This window comes from Physella acuta, unplaced genomic scaffold (assembly GCF_028476545.2).
Source record: "Physella acuta isolate Inbredline_101_S28 unplaced genomic scaffold, ASM2847654v3 ptg000472l, whole genome shotgun sequence".
Classification (NCBI taxonomy): Eukaryota; Metazoa; Mollusca; class Gastropoda; family Physidae; genus Physella; species Physella acuta.
Window position 1 is genome coordinate 95,496 of NW_026731991.1, and position 22,005 is coordinate 117,500.

At 33.1% G+C, this 22,005-nt stretch overlaps 2 protein-coding genes across 4 annotated transcripts in view; both read right to left on the minus strand.

Annotated features, from left to right (window-relative positions):
- Positions 1-201: 201 nt before the first annotated feature.
- LOC131943882 (uncharacterized) lies at positions 202-10,461 on the minus strand. Of its 2 annotated transcripts, none has more exons than XM_059304184.1 (8): positions 9,220-9,338; positions 7,630-7,755; positions 2,464-3,989; positions 1,983-2,158; positions 1,742-1,799; positions 1,423-1,530; positions 900-1,022; positions 202-548 (listed from the first exon to the last, which is right to left on the minus strand). In XM_059304184.1, exons 1-8 carry the CDS (start codon positions 9,246-9,248, stop codon positions 349-351), a joined length of 2,346 nt encoding a protein of 781 aa, XP_059160167.1. In that variant the 5' UTR covers positions 9,249-9,338; the 3' UTR covers positions 202-348. The 2 variants fall into 2 exon arrangements, with proteins under 2 accessions (XP_059160167.1, XP_059160168.1); XM_059304185.1 differs by lacking the exon at positions 9,220-9,338 and adding an exon at positions 10,336-10,461 and having other exon boundaries at positions 206-548.
- Positions 10,462-14,690: 4,229 nt separating this feature from the next.
- The window catches only part of LOC131943884 (E3 ubiquitin-protein ligase XIAP), a 17,660-nt gene continuing 10,345 nt past the window's right edge, over positions 14,691-22,005 (minus strand). The window contains exons 7-13 of one of the 2 annotated variants that reach the window (XM_059304191.1): positions 20,330-20,443; positions 18,437-18,727; positions 17,921-18,096; positions 17,774-17,807; positions 17,309-17,416; positions 16,319-16,441; positions 14,691-16,165 (exon numbers count right to left, since the gene is read on the minus strand). In XM_059304191.1, the coding sequence (XP_059160174.1) occupies positions 15,966-16,165; positions 16,319-16,441; positions 17,309-17,416; positions 17,774-17,807; positions 17,921-18,096; positions 18,437-18,727; positions 20,330-20,443 (1,046 nt within the window). In that variant the 3' untranslated portion in view covers positions 14,691-15,965. Of the gene's footprint in view, positions 16,166-16,318; positions 16,442-17,308; positions 17,417-17,773; positions 17,808-17,920; positions 18,097-18,436; positions 18,731-20,329; positions 20,444-22,005 lie in introns of both variants that reach the window. The other variant, XM_059304190.1, reaches the window with a different exon arrangement.

A 22,005-nucleotide genomic window follows, 5' to 3' on the forward strand; every position in this document is an offset into this window, starting at 1 on the left:
AGTATAAACGTTTTAAACTTTGACTGTGGGTGTTGTTCATGTCTACGCCTGGAAATATAATGCTTTTTTAAATCTGTGAATATTCTGGCATTAAAAAAATACATGTATATTATATGCGATAATACGTTTTTTAGACAAAGTACAGAAATAATTCCACTAAATGTCGTTGTAGGGATAAACGTTTCAACTGTAAAATTAACAAAAATATGCAATTAAAGCTTGAATCCTGTTATTGATGTTTATTTTGACATAATATTTCAAAATTTTAGTAAGTAATAATATAAAAATTTACATGATTTTATAGCTTATTTTTTATTTTTAACTATTTATTAATTATAAAATCATAATTTAACTAATGAATGCTCTAACTGTTCCTTTCACTGTTTTCCTACAGACTGGGCAGTCTCTCATGGCTGAAGCACAATCATTGCAGGACACCAGATGACCACAGGGCAGGAAGACGACAGCCACCTCCTGGTCCATACAGATCTTACACACAGTCTGCTGACGTAGCTGGTTGTTCTGTTCTTTTATTGTCCTCAATGTTTCTTAGATGGGTGAGATGATTAAAACGTGGTTTAAGTTGTGAAATTATTTTTAGACATTAAAATCAAGCAGCAAAACGTGTTGGACGTAAGGAATTTAAAAAATAAATGTTTAAATCTCAAAATCCCTAAGCCTCAATTATTCTTCTTGGCTTGTTTTGTGTTCGGTATTTCACTTGGTTGTTCGTATTTACTAACTAGCCTAAGTTACGGCCAGGCTAAAATAGCCGCTTATTTTTTCCGATTAGCTCTTCGTATTTTAATGTTTAAAAAGTGTTTTTATTCGTCATTATAATACATACCACTACTATACTACTAAATTCTAATTCAGATGTTGCTGAAGCTCGGACATACCCAAATGTTTAGCATCGTTTGATGAAGCTCCTGTATTGGTTGGTCTAGGTGCTTTAGTCTGGTCTCTTGGTCGCTGATCAGCTTGTAGTTTCTCGAGAATAGCATCCGCAGAAATTATCGTGTCTGTGGGATAGAAAGTTTAGGATATTACATTCTACAACAGCATCTGCAGAAACAATTGAAACTGTGGATTACAAAATTAAAACATACTACCTTTTACATTCAAAATATTTCTAGAAACGAAAGAAATTTTAACATTTTTTATTCACTTGAACTATTTACTCTAACAATACACAATTTACATTTAACTTGTGGATGTTTTTCCAAAATAATTTAAATATTTGCTTTTCTGTCCTCGATTGCAGCTGATGTTTTTTGTTGCTTTTTATCTAAATTATCGTTTACAATATGTGTTTGAAATTTCATATATCTAAATTATTTAAATATAACTTATATTTTGAAGTGATTAAGAAACTTAGGGTCCCCTACCAACGCAATGATTCCTACAACTATAGCAACTTACACTTCTCCTTGACGAACTTGGCTGCAGCTATGGCATCGAGCATGTTGTAACCCATCTCAACAACAACTTTCACAGCCGCATCTCGCTTTAAAGGCTCGTCGTTTGACTCTGTAATATAGAATTACAGTACACATTTCATACCGTCTACATAACATTTTGTCTCTAGTGTAATTAACTAAAAGTTGGTTCTCTGATCCAATTATGAAACCTCCGCGTTTCGAACATCATCTGTTTTGTCATGTATTTAAAGTATATTTATGCCGTTTTTATTATAACTTGCTAAGTATTTTTAATCAGTGAAATTTAAACACATATATACCTAGTTGAAAAGTTGAAGATGTTTCTTTAAGTGTACTTAATACTAAAGAAAATGAAATCTGAAAAAGACAAACATTTTAACTAAAATAGTAATCAGAAGTAAGTAAAATAATAGTTTTTAAAATAGGTTTCTCAAATAGCTATTTCTCAGAATTGATATTATTCACACACTCATTTCAATTAATCAACGAGCTTGCTCACACAATCGTTTCACCTGGACAATAAAAGTAGACGTTGTTTACCTGATCACGGTCTTTGTTTAACTTCTGGACCTGGTCGACGAAGACCTGGCCCATTCTCTGACGAATAAAAGCACATTTAGGGAACCATCTGGCATGCTCAACATACACGTCATCTTCATCCTCCCAGTTCCTGAGTCCACCACCACAGTAGAAACATCTGGCACAGTCACCGTAACCTGTGGGGAACATTCAACAACACAGTGACTATCCCAGTTAAGTAAAGTATAAAATCACAGTTTTTTCTTCTCTTCTCTATGGACTTAAGCACTAAGTTATTTCAATGCCAAAAAAAAAAAATTCAAAGAAATTATAGAATGCTGTACTAAAAATAAGCAACCTGCATTTTTTTCTAGAATATTTAAAAAATTAATTGTGCTTCCAACATAAATAGTTAACTAACACCCAGTAAGCAAACTGGAGTTAACACATCAATTTATAAAAAACAGTGATAGAATACAGGAAACTATGAAACTCCCCTTACCAGCGAAGTAAAAACCAGCGTCCACTAGTTCATCCTCAGTCAAGCGATGATTTCTCGGCCAGCTAGAGAAAGTTTCTTTTCTTTTTAATTTGACGGCATATTCCGGACGTTTTGGTCTCTCTGTGATTATGCCAAGTTCTGAGTATGTTGGGTTTCTTTTGCCAGGTTTGTTAGTCGCTGCACTGTTGGTGTTTACTGTGGTGAGTTGTGGAGTTGCGTCTGGGTTTGAACTTGTTGGGGCTGCTGATTCTGTGTTGGTTGGTGCTGGTTGTTGGGATGGTTCTGTTTGTCTGCTGGTGTCTACTACTCCTGTAGTCGCTATTGTTGGGGAATTAGGATATAAAGACCTTGATGAAATACTGGGTACTTGGGATGTTAAATTAGCTGATGTTTGATCAGAATTTTCTCTATTTTCATGAGGTTTGGATGGTATTGATTTAGGAAGAGAAATTTGAACTTCTATGAAAGGCGATATCTGTTCTTGTGAAGCCATATTCAGTGACTGAATATCACTGTTTGAATCTGGTTGTAGGTTTAGATGCTGAGCTTCTATAAGATTGCCTGTGGTCAGATTTCTGTTTTCCGAGACTGACAAAGATGAAACAGCAGCAGGGATGGTAGGAGTTTGAGATGATATTCTATTGGGTGAACCTAATGAGAGTTGTTTGGTCTGGGCATTTTGCAACTGAGGGTTTAAAACACCTACGTTTTGACTCCTGTTGGTGATTGATTCGCGATTTATTGAGGGAACAGAGTCAGATTCGATCTCCATGACGTCACCTTGTGTTCTAATGTTGCCATCTGTCTGGTTCAATCTTTGTTGATAATTTCTGTTTCCTATATTTTGATTTTCACTATTATTGAAATTATGTAGTTGGCTATGAAGAGGTAACGGTGTATTATTTTCTTTAACTTTTTCATCATAAAATGGCAAAATTTTTTCCGCATTCTCTAGCATGTTATCAAAATTAGTGACAACGTCCATTGACATTGGTATGTTATCGCTGTTGATGTTGGTTACCATTGAACACCCAGGCGACATTTGCCTGTGGATTTCCGCCACGTCGTCCAAGAGAAGCCAGTCTTGTTTGGTCGAACAGCAAGAGTAGCAGGTAACTCTGTCGTCGTTGTCGTTACCTTCCCCTGTGTACACAAACCCATGGTTCGCCAGTAACATGGCCGACTTCGGGCCTCGTTCTGGATATTTAATATACGTCACTAATCTTAGACTTTCCTTGTTAAATAATTTCCACTGTATATTTTGTATTGACACCGGATGATTTCGTGTGGCTGTCTGCACATGATACACCGGTACGTTTTGTAACCTGACCTTTAAATTTTTAAAACTACAGAGATCATTAATTATATCTTTTGCATGTAGCTCACTGGAGACTCTAGTATTTGGTTCCTTGTCTTTATGATCTTTGTTTTTATATTTTGGAATCTCTTCCGTAAGCTTCTCTATGAATTCTACACTAATTATTATATTTTCTTTTTTGTTAGGAGGTAATATAGGCCTACATATACTGAAATGTAAAAGATATGTTTCATTAAAAATGTGTGTACACATTAGAAACTAGTGCGGAGATTGAACTGGCTTTTCGTGTGTATAGTATTAGCCCCCCCTCCCCATGTTTGTGTGTGTGTGTGTGTGTGTGTGTGTGGTAGGGAGGGTAGGGTATAAACGATTGTTGTTCGCTGAGTTCAGACCTAGTTACTCTAACTTTGACATTCAAGTACAGAGAAAAAACTAATAAGACGTTTTAAAATGTTATTTTAAAAAAATCCTTGCACTTGATGTGTTATATTCAGGGGCGGAACTACAGTGCCGCCAGACCCTGCAATGTGGGGGGGGGGGGCACGCCGTTTAGGGGGCCCACAGCCGCCGATAATCATTTTTTTATAGTTAAAATTAATTTTCTTGCAATTTTGACCTGATGGTTGATATGAAAAAAAGAATACTGTAGCTGCGGTTTGAGTATCTTTATTCTATAGACACCATCCCACGCTCTTGTATATTCTTTGTCCTACAATCAAACATACGCTGTTGTCGGCATAATTCTTTTGAAAAAACATCAATTGCGCAAGAGGCCGCTAGATATTAAGACGGCCTTTTGAGACCATCCCAAATTTGGTACTGATGGATAAAAGCAAATCGGTGCTTTGTTGTCCCTTTTAAGTTCCTTTCTCAGACCTCCCCTCCCGCTCTTAGCCTTACAAGAAGGGAATAGATAGCGCCTCAACAACTAAGCTGGCTCGTAGTGGTGGTAGTGTTGACAAACTAGCGCTCCAACAACTAATATCCAAGAAATAAAGTGCCGACATTGTTTACGTTTAATAACCACTGTTCTAGAAAACAAGGCAAACGTCTAAAATAAATACACGATTAATAGCGTGTTATATATATATATATATATATATATATATATATATATATATATATATATATATATATATATATATATATATATATATATATACAAAGATTAGTTTTATCACTGGCACCTTGATAGTGGTTTTGTAAATAACAAACAGATAACAGATCTAATACTGTAGTGATGTTATATAGTAGCTAAGACATGCTGTTGCGTAAAAAAATTTAAAAATATACACATGAGCTGTAGTGTGAAAGATAGGCAAACGTTCAAATCACTTTCATAAATTATTTCCCTTTTTCAAATAGTCAAATAGGGGTGCTCATGTGCTCCTTTTAATAGATTTGTAATAATCAAATTAAACAGCAATTACTTATCTTAATTATAATTGTTTTTAAAATAAGTACTATAGAATCGTATAGTATAAAAATGAAATGTAGTTAAAATTAATAATATAAATACAAAAAATCATAAAAATAAACATAACACGAGAAACCATTACTTATACAAAGCTTCATGTTTTAAACATAAATGAAAACAGAGATTTTCAAATCAGACCAATGTACTCACGCACTTGTGAGTTGTTGTGATTAGATCAAATTGATTTTTTTTTCACAACCCGATCAGGCCAGAAATGAGTATCCTATGTTCGTATGTTCGTATTGTGTGTTTATATATATATATATATATATATATATATATATATATATATATATATATATATATATATATATATATATATATATATATATATATATATATAATATGGGGGCCCACAATTTTTTTTTGCGGGGTGGCCCATTTTTTCTAGTTCCGCCACTGGTTATATTTAGATTTTGTTTATATCAGACTTGAGTCAACTTCAGTCTCGACATACGGATAAATATGAAGATGGAGTCGGCAGCAATAATTCTCGTTCACATTAATTATTTCTTCTTCTTCGTTTTTACTTTTAATACAATAAAGGTTCATACTTCTAGTCCAACATCACAGACAAACTGCTGAGTCGTCTCAACCAGTTTTCTCTGAGTGGGGTGTTTAGGGACCAGAGTCTGTGAGTACAAAGTGCTGAGCTATTAAACATGTTCGGTATTTTCCGGGACCATACAACAAAGGTATGTCACGCTTGGATCAACTTTTATTTGACAAAACATGTTGTTGCATCCTGATGTGGCCTGGTCTAACTCTATGGCGTGTCTGCTAGTGGTGGGTCTTTTTATAATTTGGATAGGTGTCATACCAACTATTCAATTGTTTCCCTTTTATAAATATTTGTATTTCTTTTGGGTGTAGTGAAGTTTCTGGCGGCTTTGTTTTGACTATTCTCCAATTTTTTCAACCTTGTCCGAAGCTCATTTCCTGGTATCTGGGTGTGTCCCGGGATCCACTATAGCTCATCTTGCTAAAACTATTACTTTACCCTCCAAGAACTTTCCCGAAGAATTGCAATTAAGAGACTTTTTGGTTTTTCGGAGACTGTAAGACGGTTTGGCATATGTTAAAAAGACTATCTTACTGTTTTAGGTTTCAGATTGACCTGACCGGATGTTATCTGCATGTTCTATAGCTACTTTCTCTGTTCTAAATTTATCAGAAAGACTGCCTGTAGTAATCGACTTTTTAAAATCATTCACCGTTTGGCTATTTAAATAAGAATTCCAGCAACGCCATTTCGGTGGCATCTTCAGCTGGGTCATTTGTTTATATCCTAACCCAATAATTTCCGGGGCACTGTTTTTAATGAGCTTCTAATATTATTTTCTTTAATTATCCATGATCGTAGTCATATTTTTTTTTATCTTTGGTACCCATTAAATCGCTGATGGTTGATGGGGGATCTAAGTGCAATGGCGAAGAGAGATTTTACGTTTTAAAATTTTTGGGTATTGTTTTCTATTTATCATATTCCTTTTCCATTTTTTAGATTTTCAGCTTTTTAAATAAAACCTGTTTATTGAAGTCTGTTTGATGTGGGGGCTTCTTTGTTTCTTTTTAGAGTGTTTTTAGTGTTCTTTGCTAGATGGTGGCTATCGTCAGCTATCGAGGCTCATTGGCCCAGGGTGTGAACTCGGATGATTGGAGTTAGTAATCCAACCCTCTCCCACCCGCCTATGCTCTCCCACATTTTCCCCGTGACTTATCTAAAAACATCGTTGTTTAGTCATTGAATGTATAATGTAGAGGCCCGTCGTATCTTCCTATTGTAGTGTGCTCTTTAAAACTAATGTAGGCGCCATAGAGCTTAAATAGGAGCCTGAGGTGCTCATGGATAACTACTCGACCCTGGTGCGATTTAACCGTTGAATCAAGTAGTGTCCCTGTTACCCTGTAACAGACTGCATGTGCTAAGGTAGCGAATGGGGATATCGGGGCGCTGCGACTTAGATATTTATCATCCTCAATAACTTCCTTACGTTTTATGAATTTTATAGCGATAGGATGAAAGGAGTAGTTATGCATCAAAGACACAAACATACTTTCATTATCCATGACTATATATATATATATATATATATATATATATATATATATATATATATATATACACACACACACACACACATATATATATATAATGAAATATAAATTGGCTAAAACAATTACAGATAGGCTACATTTTTGTTTAGGTACCATGCGTGCTATTTACTTTGTTTTAGGCTTTACTATTCTAATAAAGTGAGATGGATGTTATAGACCATTTTTCTGGGGCTGTGAAACAAATTCTATTAATTTATGCCAAACAAAGCTTTGTAGTTTACATAACACTAAAAAAGTGGTTGAAGTTCTTTACCTTTTATTTTCGTCTGTAACGTTTAGTTCACATTTTTTCTTTGTGGTTTTTTTCTTTATTGGTTTATTTTTTGAATACGTGGGTCGCGTACCTTTACTTTTTCTACCTCGTCTTTTGCATTTTGAACTAAGGGAACACATTAAAATAAAAAATAATAGTATTACTACAACAAAAATTAAAAAATCAAATACAGTTGTAAATATGATATATACATTAGAGAGGCCATTAAAATGTATACTATCTTAAAAGTTTTTACTCATACGGCAGTCTAAATATCCAAAAGTACCTTAGGTGTATACAAACGAATAGGAAATTTTATTTTTAAAATTATGCATTGTGCTAGTGTGTCGGGTAAAATTAATTTTTTTGTACATATTTGTTTCTATATTTAAATAAACCTGGAGTGATCTCCCATAAACTTTCTCGAATATTCTTGTATAACACTACGGGGGATGGCAACTCGGGATGTAAACAATATTTTAATCCATTTTTAATTACTTAAACTTTTTATAATAGAAAAGAATTTCGAAGAAAAAAGAATTGCAAAACCAAGTGAACGCCAAACAAAATGTGCATAATAGTGTCGGATATTATAAGTACTTTATAAATTCAAATGCATTTTTTGAGAAATCGGAAATAGCGTAAATTACTACCTCCAGTCAACGGAAATTACTCAAAATGTGATAGAAGGCAGAGAATTATATCTTTTACTTATATGTGAAATTTCATTTATCTATCTGAAAAAGTACTCAAATTAAAGGCTTTTGAAAAAAATTCCACTTCCGGTTATCGGAAATCGTTCAAAAGTTGATACGTATCAACGATTTCGATATTATACTTATATATGAAACTTTATTAACGTAGCTGTAACGGTAATCAAGTTATCGTGTTTACAGACAGACACACACACACACACACATACACACACACACATACATAAGGACAAGATTGCAAAACTATGTTTTTCCGACTCAGGGATGTGTAAAACGTCGAGATTTGCAAAAAATGCGATTTTTTTTTCACGATTACAAGACACTTTCTCTAAATTTGTATATGCAAGAAAGTAAAAATGGGCTAGACGTGGAAAACATTCTAATTTCGGAACCAACGTGTTAAATATACCGAAAATAGATTTAGCATTCTATTCGGAAAAATAGGGTTTTAACAGTAAGTGGGTTGGTGAGTTTTCGAGGATAAATCTCCTTTTGTGGTAACAGCGTTTGGGGATTTCCCACATCTATTTTTAAGTTTCAGGAAGTTCGCGAGATTCAAATCTAAAGAATCATTCTTGAATCAGGTTACTCCTAACACGGAAATTGCTACAAGTGGGGTAAACCAATGTGTCGTGTTGAAAAGATACTGACTGGTTTCGTATGGCGCATTTATTTAACATTAAGGGTTCGTCCATAAATGACGTCAGTCTTTAAAATCTGATTTATTTCCCCATATCGCCCCAACTCGTCATACAAATCCATACCACATCTCAATAGATACAGCAAAGTTCTGTACAACCAATACAAATACCAGAATTAGGAACGAACATGAATTTTTATTTTAGACCCCAAAAAATATTGAAATTCGATGCTTTACCACACTTTATAAATAAGCCATCTGCACATCTGTTTACATAGCCACAAATATCTGAATCACCCATTTCCAGATATATGTATATAACTTCATTTTTAAAGTCTCCCTTATAGTGATTACTTCTGCAATAAATAAGTCTGCGTAAAAACTTATAGATGTTTTGCATTAAAAAAAACAGTAGAAGAAAACTTCAGAAAAACATTGCCATTAAGTATCCTTAAATAACAACGTATTTCATTAAAAAAATATTTAAATAAAGAAAGAGTAGGCCTTCTCGCTATGTTTTTTAAAAGCTAGATGACCATATGGTCAAAAAGAGAAAACTTAATTACAAGACAATCAAACTTTCACGGGAGAGTAAGTTTAATATAACATTAAATACACATTACTGTTATCTTTATTAACTCAAATAAGCTTACAATGACTTTTAGATTTTTGTTGGAGGAGAATTGTATTTAAAATTATAAATAAATTAATTAATAATTATGCTACGTAAAGAATATAATTTGTATTTTTTTTTACTTCACTCATTATTGTCTGATTTTAATCTAGAGAAAATATTTATAAATCACTAGACACACACACACACACACACAAACACACATACATATACATATATATATATATATATATATATATATATATATATATATATATATATATATATATATATACATATATATGTATACATATATATATATATATATATATATATATATATATATATATATATATATATATATATATATATATATTATATATAGATATAGATATTGATATAGATATTGACATAGACATAGACATAGACATAGACATAGATATAGATATAGATATAGATATAGATATAGATATAGATATAGATATAGATATAGATATAGATATAGATATAGATATAGATATAGATATAGATATAGATATAGATATAGATATAGATATAGATATAGATATAGATATAGATATAGATATAGATATAGATATAGATATAGATATAGATATAGATATAGATATAGATATAGATATAGATATAGATATAGATATAGATATAGATATAGATATAGATATAGATATAGATATAGATATATAGGGAACAAACAGTTTAACTGAAAACCCGTGGCTTACCGCTTTTTGTGGCCCATTCTTTCTCTCTTATATTGCAAGAGTGGTGGGCTGACTTGATTTGTGCTATTTTTATCTGCTCTTTCCTAGACACGTAATCGGGAATTCCAAATCCAAATGTTGTAAAGTTAATATTACGTTCGCCTAGAAAGTAGACCCAAAAACACACACTAGTAATTATACAGCCGACTATAAAGAAAGTAAATATTATGTATGTATCCATGTAAATTGTTCAAGATTTTATACAACTTTAGAATTATAAAAATACAAACAAATAGTTTCTAGTAGAGGATAATGTCGTTACATGTTTTTAATTATGAAACAAGTTCAAGGTCTAAATATAAGCTAATTAAGAAAAACGTTAGTATTATTTATATCACATGTACCTATGCCCGTTAGTTTTTGCGAGCCTTAATAACTAAGGCTATAGTGTTCAATACAATATTGGATGGTTATTGGGGAAATGAGAGGGGTATTCAGTAAGGGTCCCAAATATCTTCCTCGAAAAAAATAAGACGAATATTTATTTTTACTGAACTATGCTGTCGGTGTTTAATTTAAAGCCAATGTCAATTTGATTGGCATGTAGTCCAAAGTTTCAGATGTCGCCGAGTATTATCTTACTCTTATGTAACCATGACGCCAGACGTTAGACGTGTAGACAAACACGTCACCTCTATAAATGTATACAGTACCTACACAAACTAACTGCTGCCAAGAAAATAACGTCAGCTTTATTTTAAGATCTAGCCCATTACAAGTTTACCTTTAGATCTTAACACTTCAAAAAATATAGTTCTGTAATTTGAATCACTTTGATGTTCTATCCCGTTTAATGAGTGAAAAATGACGTCAGGCGTGAAAGAACGAACAATCTCTATATATAATTCTCTTCATCGGGACCATGCGAGACACCAAGACGTAAGCTCAACAGACTATATCACTACCGCCCCCCTCCCCAGTCTGCTGAGCTGTTTACAATGGTAGTGACAGCTATTAGAGGCAGATAATTTAGTTTTTAAACGATTTGAAACTAATGGGAGATACTAACATGTTCTGATTGCTCTTTTCATTGTCGCCTATAAACTGTCGTCTAAGACGGCTGCATTCACGGAGGCGGGGTGGGGGAGGGGGGGGGGGGGTGGAGGGAGTTCAAAGTGAGGGTGAGGATAATCGTCCTTCACTAGCTACTGATAGGGTTTTTAAGCAAAATATTTTCAGTTACAGCCTCGGTAGTGTCGAATTCACAAATTATGAATACTGAAAAATAGGAATTAAACTAAATAGCGGCGTATTCTACGTCGCGGGTTAGCTCGTGGAGTTATAAATCAACATCGTACAGTGTATCCCACAGGTAACCTCTCCCCACGACACCCTCCACACACACATACCACACATACACACTCACAACCAACTCCTCTTTTAGGGCTTGTATATTATAAATAAAGATTACTAAAAGTTTATAATACTGATAAGCTCTCATATAGCAAACTATGCGTATGCCTACGCTTTTCCGAAAGATAGATGGTAGTTTAACTATGCGTTTATCTACACTAATAATATAAGGCTCTTTATAAATCAGCTATACATAGGTAAAACCTAAATATATTTTTTTCACCAGTTTGCTTGGTTTTATATGCAAACTAACGTACCCGATCGAAGTAGAGAGGAAATTCAAAGAAACTCTTTAAGCGATTTAACAGCTACTATTGGTCCATTTTAAGACGTGTTACCTCTGTTATGTGTTCTAAAACAGATAATTATGTTATTCTGATGCGATAGGTAGCCACATCTTACTCTGGTCTGATAACATACTCTTACGTACAATATCTTTTTCTAAATTTAATATAAATCTCTTCAAAACACAGCCTACCATTCGGTAATCCGAAGCGGCTGTTCATTCAACTATAGCGAATTAAGTTGTCTGTATTATTGATCTTTACTTGGATATCTTTTTTCTTCGAAACAGATTTCATAATGGTTTTTTTCTACTATCATATCCGTCGCGCGTTGCTGCGATCTTGTCCTACACACCAGAGTGACGCAACATTTTATAAATGTTTCATCAACGGGTTACTTATCTTGCATTTTTAGACTGTGATTTTGTTTTCTAAAACGGAGTTAGTTAAATGTAAACAAAGCAGACGCTGTTTACTTGGTACATAGTTGTTGGAATGTGGGTTTGTTCACACTAAAGCCCAGAAGCTCCAGGGCGTGCTGTATGACCTCATTGAATATACGTTAATCACATTCCATAATAGTGAAGTAGAACACACCTTGGCGACCGCCCATGCGTAAAGAGCGTTACGGATTTCGTTTTGATAAGGTGTTTAACTGTTGTGGTTTTTTTCCATACATGTTATACATATTGGTATTTCTTCTAAGAAAATGAAAAAAAAATCTTTCTATTAAAATGTCTTCACCCATTATGATTTTGTTTAACCAAATGTAATTAAATAAACAATAAGTTTTTTTATATAGCTCTTTGTTGGTGTGTTTTATTATGGGACATTAATCTTCACTTGTGCTAGGACGCGTGTTAGTGTGTTACAATTGGCAGTCGAGTTGTGAAGTTGACTGGGTGTGGAGTGACGTGTGCTGTGTTATGGGTCATTATAAACTACTTGAACTGTTTAGATTTTGTTGAGTGGCATAATAGTAGGTTGCAACAACTGGTGGCCAGTATATATATATATATATATATATATATATATATATATATATATATATATATATATATATATATATATATATATATATATATATATATATATATATATATATATATATATACATATGGACAAATGATTTCAGACAAATGATCTCAGACAAAATATCTCAGACAAAATATCTCACAGCAAAAATTTAATAGTATGTACGATGATACCCCTAGACTCCCCATTTGAGAACCCGACAATATAGTGCGCAAAAATAAAATAATTAAGGCTGTGATGAATGTATTGGACTCCGTGACTTTCTGTAGGCATCATTTTTTATTTAAAAAATCTTTCTGTAAAAGGTTTTCAAATTTATAATATGATATTAACTCGAATTTAGCAACATTTACTAATGTAAATGCATACTTGATTTACATATGCACTAGGTTTTTATGTCCAAATAAAGACTCCACTAGTAATACACATGTCTTAGTTAATAAACAAGTTACATCTGCATGTTGTAGGTTATTACATGAATATTTCACCAAGTTTGTGTTAGATGAGACAATTGCATGCTACATACAACTGATGTATGTGTTCACTCAAATGTGATTAGTGTAGACATAGACTATAGCTATGTCAACGATGACTTTTGGATTGGTCTTAAAATAATGTAGTACTTTTTTAGCATCAATAATAATAATAATATATCCGGCTTTAAATTAAACTATTTATTGCATTACAGTTATCATAGCAATATATATATATATATATATATATATATATATATATATATATATATATTAATATATAAATATATTTTAATTACTGCTGTGTTTTTTTTTTTGTAAACCAGTTCCAATAACGTTTTATATATTTTCATCTTCATAGCTCAATACACTATATTTTCTGATGCTACGTCTTAACCGTCTTGATATGTATGTTGACACATTTATTTATGTGATAGAAGCATGGATACGGTATCACGACAGCAGAAGCGACATTTGCACAATAGGGCTGGTAAGTAGGTCAGCAATCAGTTCTATGGCTCGTGCAGGTTTTATTGAGGCGTAGAACTGGTTGGTGACCTACTTACCAGCCCTATTGGTACGAACATTCGGTAAAGTACTTGGTCCTGCCGCTGCAGGTATAAATGGCTCTTGTCAATCTAGGGTTGTGAAAGAAATCCATCACTGAAATCATTAAATGTGCATGTGTGTATATGTATGTATGTATATATATATATATATATATATATATATATATATATATATATATATATATATATATATATATATATATATATATATATATATATATATATATATATATATATGTGTGTGTGTGTGTTATTGCTTCCACGGGATAAAACGCCAGTTTGTGATTTTCTGGTTGCGAGACCTGAGTAACTGCCATATTAAAGGAGACGTCTGGAAGATCCTGAGCACTCTTATTTGTATATTTAGATAATTAGTACGCATAATAATAGTATATATTTAAATTTTAAAAAATGATTAAAAAATTTTTTTAATATGAACTTTTTTTTTTGTTGTCTCGAAACTTAATTTGAAAAAATAAAATCCTATACAACACTTTGTAGCTCTTTAGGAAAAGTTAGGTCTAGTCTAAGCTCAACTTATAAAGCTTTCACTCAAGAAAAACCAAGCTATTCAGCTGTTCGTCTTTTATTTCTTCAATAATAACATATAAAAAGAAAGGTTATAGCCTGCTTTCAATTCCAATCAAACAGCTTTGCAGGAGAATTTTTAAAAATAATAACATGATTTTGAAATTTGCAACAATTAAGAAAATGTAAGTCGATATGTCTCACCAAGATTGTATTTCAAACGTTTTAAAACATTTTTCTTAAATTCATATTTCTTTTGAATAGTCATGTAACATTCGTTAATGTTTAGTTGTTAACTGCTAGATCTAGTTAAACTGATTTAAAGTACACATATTTTAATTAAAAAAAAAAAATTATTGTTCAGCTTTAAATTTTGCGAGAATTCAAGTTAAAAAACGGTTAAAATATAAGTAGTTTAAATTATAAATCAGTCTAAGAGTAAAACAATGCAATTTCAGATGCTGTTTTACCACCCCAAAACCTAGGAGTCACTTTGACACTCGACTCCTGGAGAAAACAAATAGAAAACACACAAAGTAAAAGGATCAAATGACTTAATCTAATAAGGAAATTGGCAGGAACAGACTGGGGAGGAAATAATCACATCCTGAAAAAACCTACACCAGCTATGTGAGACCTACGTTAGAATATGGTGATTCAACTTGGGGCTCAGAAGCTAAAACAAATATTAGCAAAATTGACAAAGTTCAGAACATTGGTTTGAGAATAATGACAGGAGCTATGAAAACATTGCCTATAAAAGCAATGGAGGAAATAGCCGCTCTTTAGAAGAAATAAGAGAATAAAAAATCCTCAATCAATACACAAAGCTAGAGGCACTGGATAACCATAATCTAAAACACAAACTCCAGAAGCCCAGCCAATCAAACAGACTTCAAAGAACAAGTTTTATTAAAGAAGCAAAAAATCTAAAAAAGAAAAATGAGATAGAAAACACCATTCATCGGGCACCCGCGGATTTGGAGATCACAGTCCAGTTCATACACGAAGTTGGGCTTGTTGTTTAAATCCTCCAACATATACATAATTAAGAACGAAGAAGAAGAAGAAAGAATATGCTGTTTTTACTTTTTTGTATAGAGAAAGTATTGTGATCGTACACAAAAATCACATGAAATTTTGACAATTTTCACCGTTTTACACTTCAGTCCTTCATCACATCTGGAGTATAGAGGACTTATTTTAATCGGACAAAAATTATAAATCGAGATATATCAAAATTTAGCGTTTTATGCGTAATCCAGTACAAAAAAACTTTACTTTGCAATTTCTTTTAACAAATTTTCCTTGTAAGAGGCATACAGTTATTTTTTTTTCAATCTCTTCTTTTACTGCATGAAAACCCTGACAGATCCTCTAATTTGTCTTTTGCAGATAGGACAATCCGGTCTAGAAGAAGCGCAGTCCGCACACGACGCCAGATGACCACAGGGCAGAAAGATGACAGCCACCTCCTGGTCCATACAGATCTTACACACTGTCTGCTGACGTAGCTGGTTGTTCTGTTCTTTTATTGTTCTTATCATTTCTAAAAAAAGTTTAGATTGTAGAATACTGTGTAATAAGATGCATGACACTACATGTGTTTAAAGTTGCTTCATTTCACAATATAAGTGATTAGGAATAACTAAATAAGAATTAACAATCCAATTTACAGCCTATAATTTAATAATGATCATACTTAGATTGTGAGCAATGTCAGGTGAAACACCAGGAGCTGTTGGTGGTGGGATATTGTTTTGGTCCCTGGGTCTATTGTTGTTTATTAGTAGGTTAAGAAGACCATCAGCAGATATTACAGCACCTGTTGAAAATAATCGATTGGTTACACTGTATCCAAGGTAGGCTTAGCTATATAAACATGTTTATTGTTTATGTAAGTTTACATTTTCGTCTGTTATTATTTCAAAAAGAATAATATTAACACCTGATGTTGATCTTTCGAAAGAAAATATCAATATTATATAATACTAAAACTTGTAGATAAAGTTCTCCTTAAATGCCACTAATGATCATTAGGCAGTTTAAATATAAATCCTGTTGTGTTTTACCTCCGAAATGACCTTGAGATTCGAACTCGATCTTCCGGGTTAGCACTAATGTGGATAGCAACTCTCTAATTTTTTTAATAGAATAGAATCTCGTAGAAAAAAAAAGAATTGCGCACCGAATGAATAGCGCATAATCTATATATTAATAGTACTTTATAAAGAAATAGAGGAATCAATTTAAAAATAAATTCATATACGTTTTTGATAAATCGGAAATAGAGTGAAATACAAATCCGGTCATCGAAAACTACTCAAAATATGACAGAAAACAAAGAATTAGATCTCCTATATTTATGTGAAAGTTTGTCAATCTAACTAAAACTGGACATAAGATATAGGCTTTTGAAAAATCGGAAGTAGAATAAGTTACACTTTTGGTTATTGGAAATAGCTGAAAAGTTGATACAGAACTACAAATTTGATATAATACTTATATATGAAATTTTGTCAACCTTGTTATAATGGCACTCAAGTTATCGTGTTTACAGACACACAGACACACACACATACAGACATACAGACAAGATTGCAAAATCTCCGTACACGAAAAAGTAAAATACGTTTAACCTTTAGCACACCAATTGACCCTTTTTTAAAAGTGACATTGTACATGCACTTACCTTTTTCTTCAATAATTCTTGCAGCAGTTTTAACATCTTTAATGCTGTAACCCATCTCAACAACCTCTTGAACTGCTGGGTGTTGCATGAGCTGTTCATCATTAGATTCTATATAACATTTAAAAAAAATTATTTTTATTATTTTGATTTTATTATATTTTGAAGTAAAGCTACTTAACACAAAAATAGAAGAAAACGAGTATTTTGGTTTAAATAGTTGTTTTCTAGATATTAAAAAATAGATTTATTTGTGAATTAGTGTAAACAAAAAAAAAAGAGAATATCAGTTAGGATTCTTGTGTAAATTAGGTCTCTAACATTTAGTACTACAGTAGAAGAAATTAAGTGAAACCGAAGGCTAAACAATTGGGTTAAGATTTATGAAAAGATACACCTGGAGCTAATAATTAAAATATAGAAAAACATGTTAAACAAATTTACCTTGTAAAAACGATGTGTACGTACCATTTAATATCATTTCTACCATTAGCCTGGTGATCTAAAATAAAAATTAATATGTAGTTACAATTACCCACTATAATGTAAACACTATTACAATAAGGGAAATGAAAAATGCATTGCAAGATATCTTGTCCATCTTCATGTATTTACCTTACAAGAGTCCTTGTTCAACTGCTGAACAATATCGACAAACCCCTGACCCATTCGCTGACGAATAAAAGCACATTTAGGAAAATATCTGGCATGCTCAACATACACGTCATCTTCATCTTTCCAGTTCCTGAGTCCACCACCACAGTAGAAACATCTGGCACAGTCACCGTAACCTGTTGCAATTATTTTATGAATTCACTTTTATCTTCAAAATATTGGAGTAATATTTAATGTATAACGGACGTTGCAAAATAAATGATAATATGTATTTTTCATAAATTTATGCTGAAACAAATTATAAAAAATGCATTGAAAATAAAATCAAAGTAAAATTAGAGCCTTAAAAAGAAACTAATGTAAGGCTTATGTGTGGAATACGAGCGTGATTTAAACACCATGTTGAAAACTGTGGTAAAAACAAAAATGTAGGCCTACAGGGGAATGTTGGTAAAATTATAAGAGTTTAGAGTATAAAATTGTAAAAGCACTAGAGTAAGCGACAAATGAGCTTACCAGCATAATAAAAGCCAGAATCTTTCAAGTCATCGACTGACTGATGACGAGCTCTTGGCCAGGAAGCGAAAGAATCCTGTCTTTTTGATGGGGAGACAAATTCAGGATGTTTGGGTCTATCTGTGATTATTCCTAGTTCTTCATAAGTTGGACCTCGACGTCGCTTTAAGGTTTGACTATTGCATGTGTTTGAAGCTCTTTCTGTAGCTGCTCCCTGAACAGTTGTGGACTGAGCTGGTACTACTGAAGCAGCTGCAGCTGCTTGCAGTGAAGGTTCTAAAAGTGTGCTATCTTCTGAAAATAAAGACTGTTTTGCTTGAGGCGTTGGTTGAACTAAAGATGTTGACGCAATGTTGTTCAATTGAGTTGAAATAGATGCAACTGAAATAAACCGGGAGTGATCTCCCCTAAACCTTCTCGAATATTCTTATATAACACTACGGGGGATGGCAACTCGGGATATAGACAATATTTTAAATCCATTTTTTATTACTTAAACTTGTTATAATATAATAGAATCTCGTAGAAAAAAGAATTGCACACCAAATGAACGCCAAACAAAATGTGCATAATATTGCGCGATATTATTAGTACTTTATAAATTCGCATGCATTTTTTGAGAAATCGGAAATAGCGTAAATTACTACTTACTATCTATACACAGTCTATGCTAAATACTAATACAAACGCATATGTCTTACTCGGGCAAGTGTCCATTCGGACATAATGTCTACTGCAAGTGGGGGAAAACTGACCGCGACTGTCCAGCTAGTTCTCTAAGTATATATCGAAAAAATATCCTGTCGTCGACCCCTCGCCTTAAATTTCGAGAGGTTATAGACCAATGCTCAGGGGTACGCCAACCCCAAACTTCTCTTCTTCTTCTTCGTTCTTAATTATTAGCGTTGAAGGGGATCGAGATTTATCTGCCAGTGGGTTTGAACTCGAGACTTTGTTCGAATATATCAACCATGAGCTTTTTGCCGACTCGACCACGCCTTCCAACACAATTAAGCGTTACGTGTCAACTGGTTATGCGCCATTGAGGCCATTGACTCCGATTTCAGCCTGCTTTTCTTTTTGGATTTGCTTCCATAGCCTTTGTCCAACCAAGAACAATCTACAAGGCAGCAGTTGTTTAATTTTGGAGTTGTCTCTCCTAGAAGAGTGGCTGTCCCCAGCTAACGAGCCTCATCTGCCCGAGGGTTCGAACTCGAGACTTTTCGGTTTAGCAACCATGAGCTTTACCGACTCGACCACGCCAACCCCAAACAAACGTGCCGCCTCTGTGTAAAATAGTTAAGCTGATCATTCATATTTTCGTATATAATCATTGTTAATTTTGTGTAAAAACAAGGCACATTAGCAAAACATTTTTATGGGTATTTAGGCTCTGTACATCTGTCTAATTTGTTTGTATAGTACTTGACTCGGCCATAAGGAAAACTATCAGTCCGCCTTTACTCGTCCGCTTTAGGCTAAAAACTGAACACAACTCACAAGCACCTTATATAAGCTATATATCGTAAATCATCTACTCAACGCCGTCCCCCAACCCGTTATATACATATATATATATATATATATATATATATATATATATATATATATATATATATATATATATATATATATATATATATATATATACGTACACACACACACACATACATATATATATATATATATATATATATATATATATATATATATATATATATATATATATATATATATATATATATATATATATATTAGACATAATACACATCATTGTCTTAATTTATCATTTAAATTTAGACATGACAACATAAAATATCTGGATCAAAGCCTATTCGATACGGTTAGTATATAATACATTTGAGTTCAGGTGTTGATGGGGATTTGACATACCTGTATTTTGAGCAAGGTTAGATAAAGCCCCTGTTCTTATTCCTCTGGTTGCTATAGTTCTTGGTCGTTCACCTTGCAATTCCTCGAGAAGGGCATCCGCAGAAATGATAGAGTCTGCAGAAAATCAATACTTCATTTTACCATCACAACATTTGCAGAAAAGATATTTTCTAGTTCACTTACATAATTTAATCTAAAAATATCACGCGGGGTCAAAGCAGCCAATGATAAAACGGTCCCGTCAAGACAACCCTGTCAAATGGACCCCGTCAAAAGGGTCAGCGACATATTGACCCCGTCATAAAGGATCGCAGCATATAGGCTCCAGTTATTATTTAGGCTCCCGACTAATAGGCTCCCGCCACATAGTTTCTCCACAAAACGGCAGTTCCAACTCAATGTGTGGGGAAAGGAGTCCACGCTGTACATTCCTACCTGCAGTATGCGTGTAGGTTATCAAAACAAAATGCCTTTATTATGTAAACATCAAGTATATCATACAGTTACATTTCTGTGCTCGCTTTTAAGCAACTGATCTTTACTGTTGTAAATTAAACATTATCAAAACTTTAGCTATTAGGGTTCGATTTGTTTGTGAATTGATGTTGGTTCATGAAAAACAATTTCACTCAGGCATTTCAAAAGAGGTTATAGTGGTAATGGAGGTAGGGCAAAATGATTACTTTTATGCCAATAGTGGTCATATGATTCATTTGTATGGAGACAATATGTCCGGAGGCATTTTGTCGGAAGCCAACATGTTGGGAGCCCATTTGTCGTCAGCCAGTATGACGGGAGCCCATTTGTCGGTTGCCAATATGGCCTGAGCCTATTGGTCGGGAGCCAGTAAGTCAGGGCCCTTTTAACAGGGCTATTTTGACTGGGTCGTTTTGTCGGGGTTCGATTTGACGGGGTCATATTACGGCCCCGATTTGTCCCGGGCCTTTTTGACGGTGCACCTAAAAATATACTTAATATATTTATATATTTATACAAGCAATGGGTTGTTTTTTTCTTCCACCCATCAGATCGGGTATCTGAAAGTATCAGACAAATTGCTTTTGCAAATAATAGCAACTAATTGTTTAATAAAATAAAAAATATGAATACGCCAATTGAATAGAGTTTTATATAGGGTTAAGTTTTGTTCTGTTTCCTTAAATTAAAACTCCTGCTATCTAGAATATTAATAACAATTACCTTTAAATAAGGTTCTAAAATTGTAACATCAGTCTTTAAAACGACGACATTCCCGCGTCAGTTTATAATATAAGTGAGAATAAAACTTTAACGATAATATATCGTTTACTTTTTTTAATAAACCGGGAGTGATCTCCCCTAAACTTTCTCGAATATTCTTATATAAATTAACAGGGGATGGGAACTCGGGCTATAGACATGATTTTTAATCCATTTTAAATACTTAAAGTTTTAAAAATAGAATAAAATCTCGTAGACAAAAGAATTGCACACTAAGTGAACGCCAAATAAAAAAGTGCATAATAGTGCGCAATATTATTAGTACTTTAAAAATTTAAATTAGTTTTTTGAGAAATCGAAAGTAGCGTAAATTACTACTTCCGGTCAACGGAAATTACTCAAAATTTAACAGAAGGTAAAGAATTAGATCTTTTACTTACATGTGAAATTTCATTTATCTATCTGAACTAGTACTC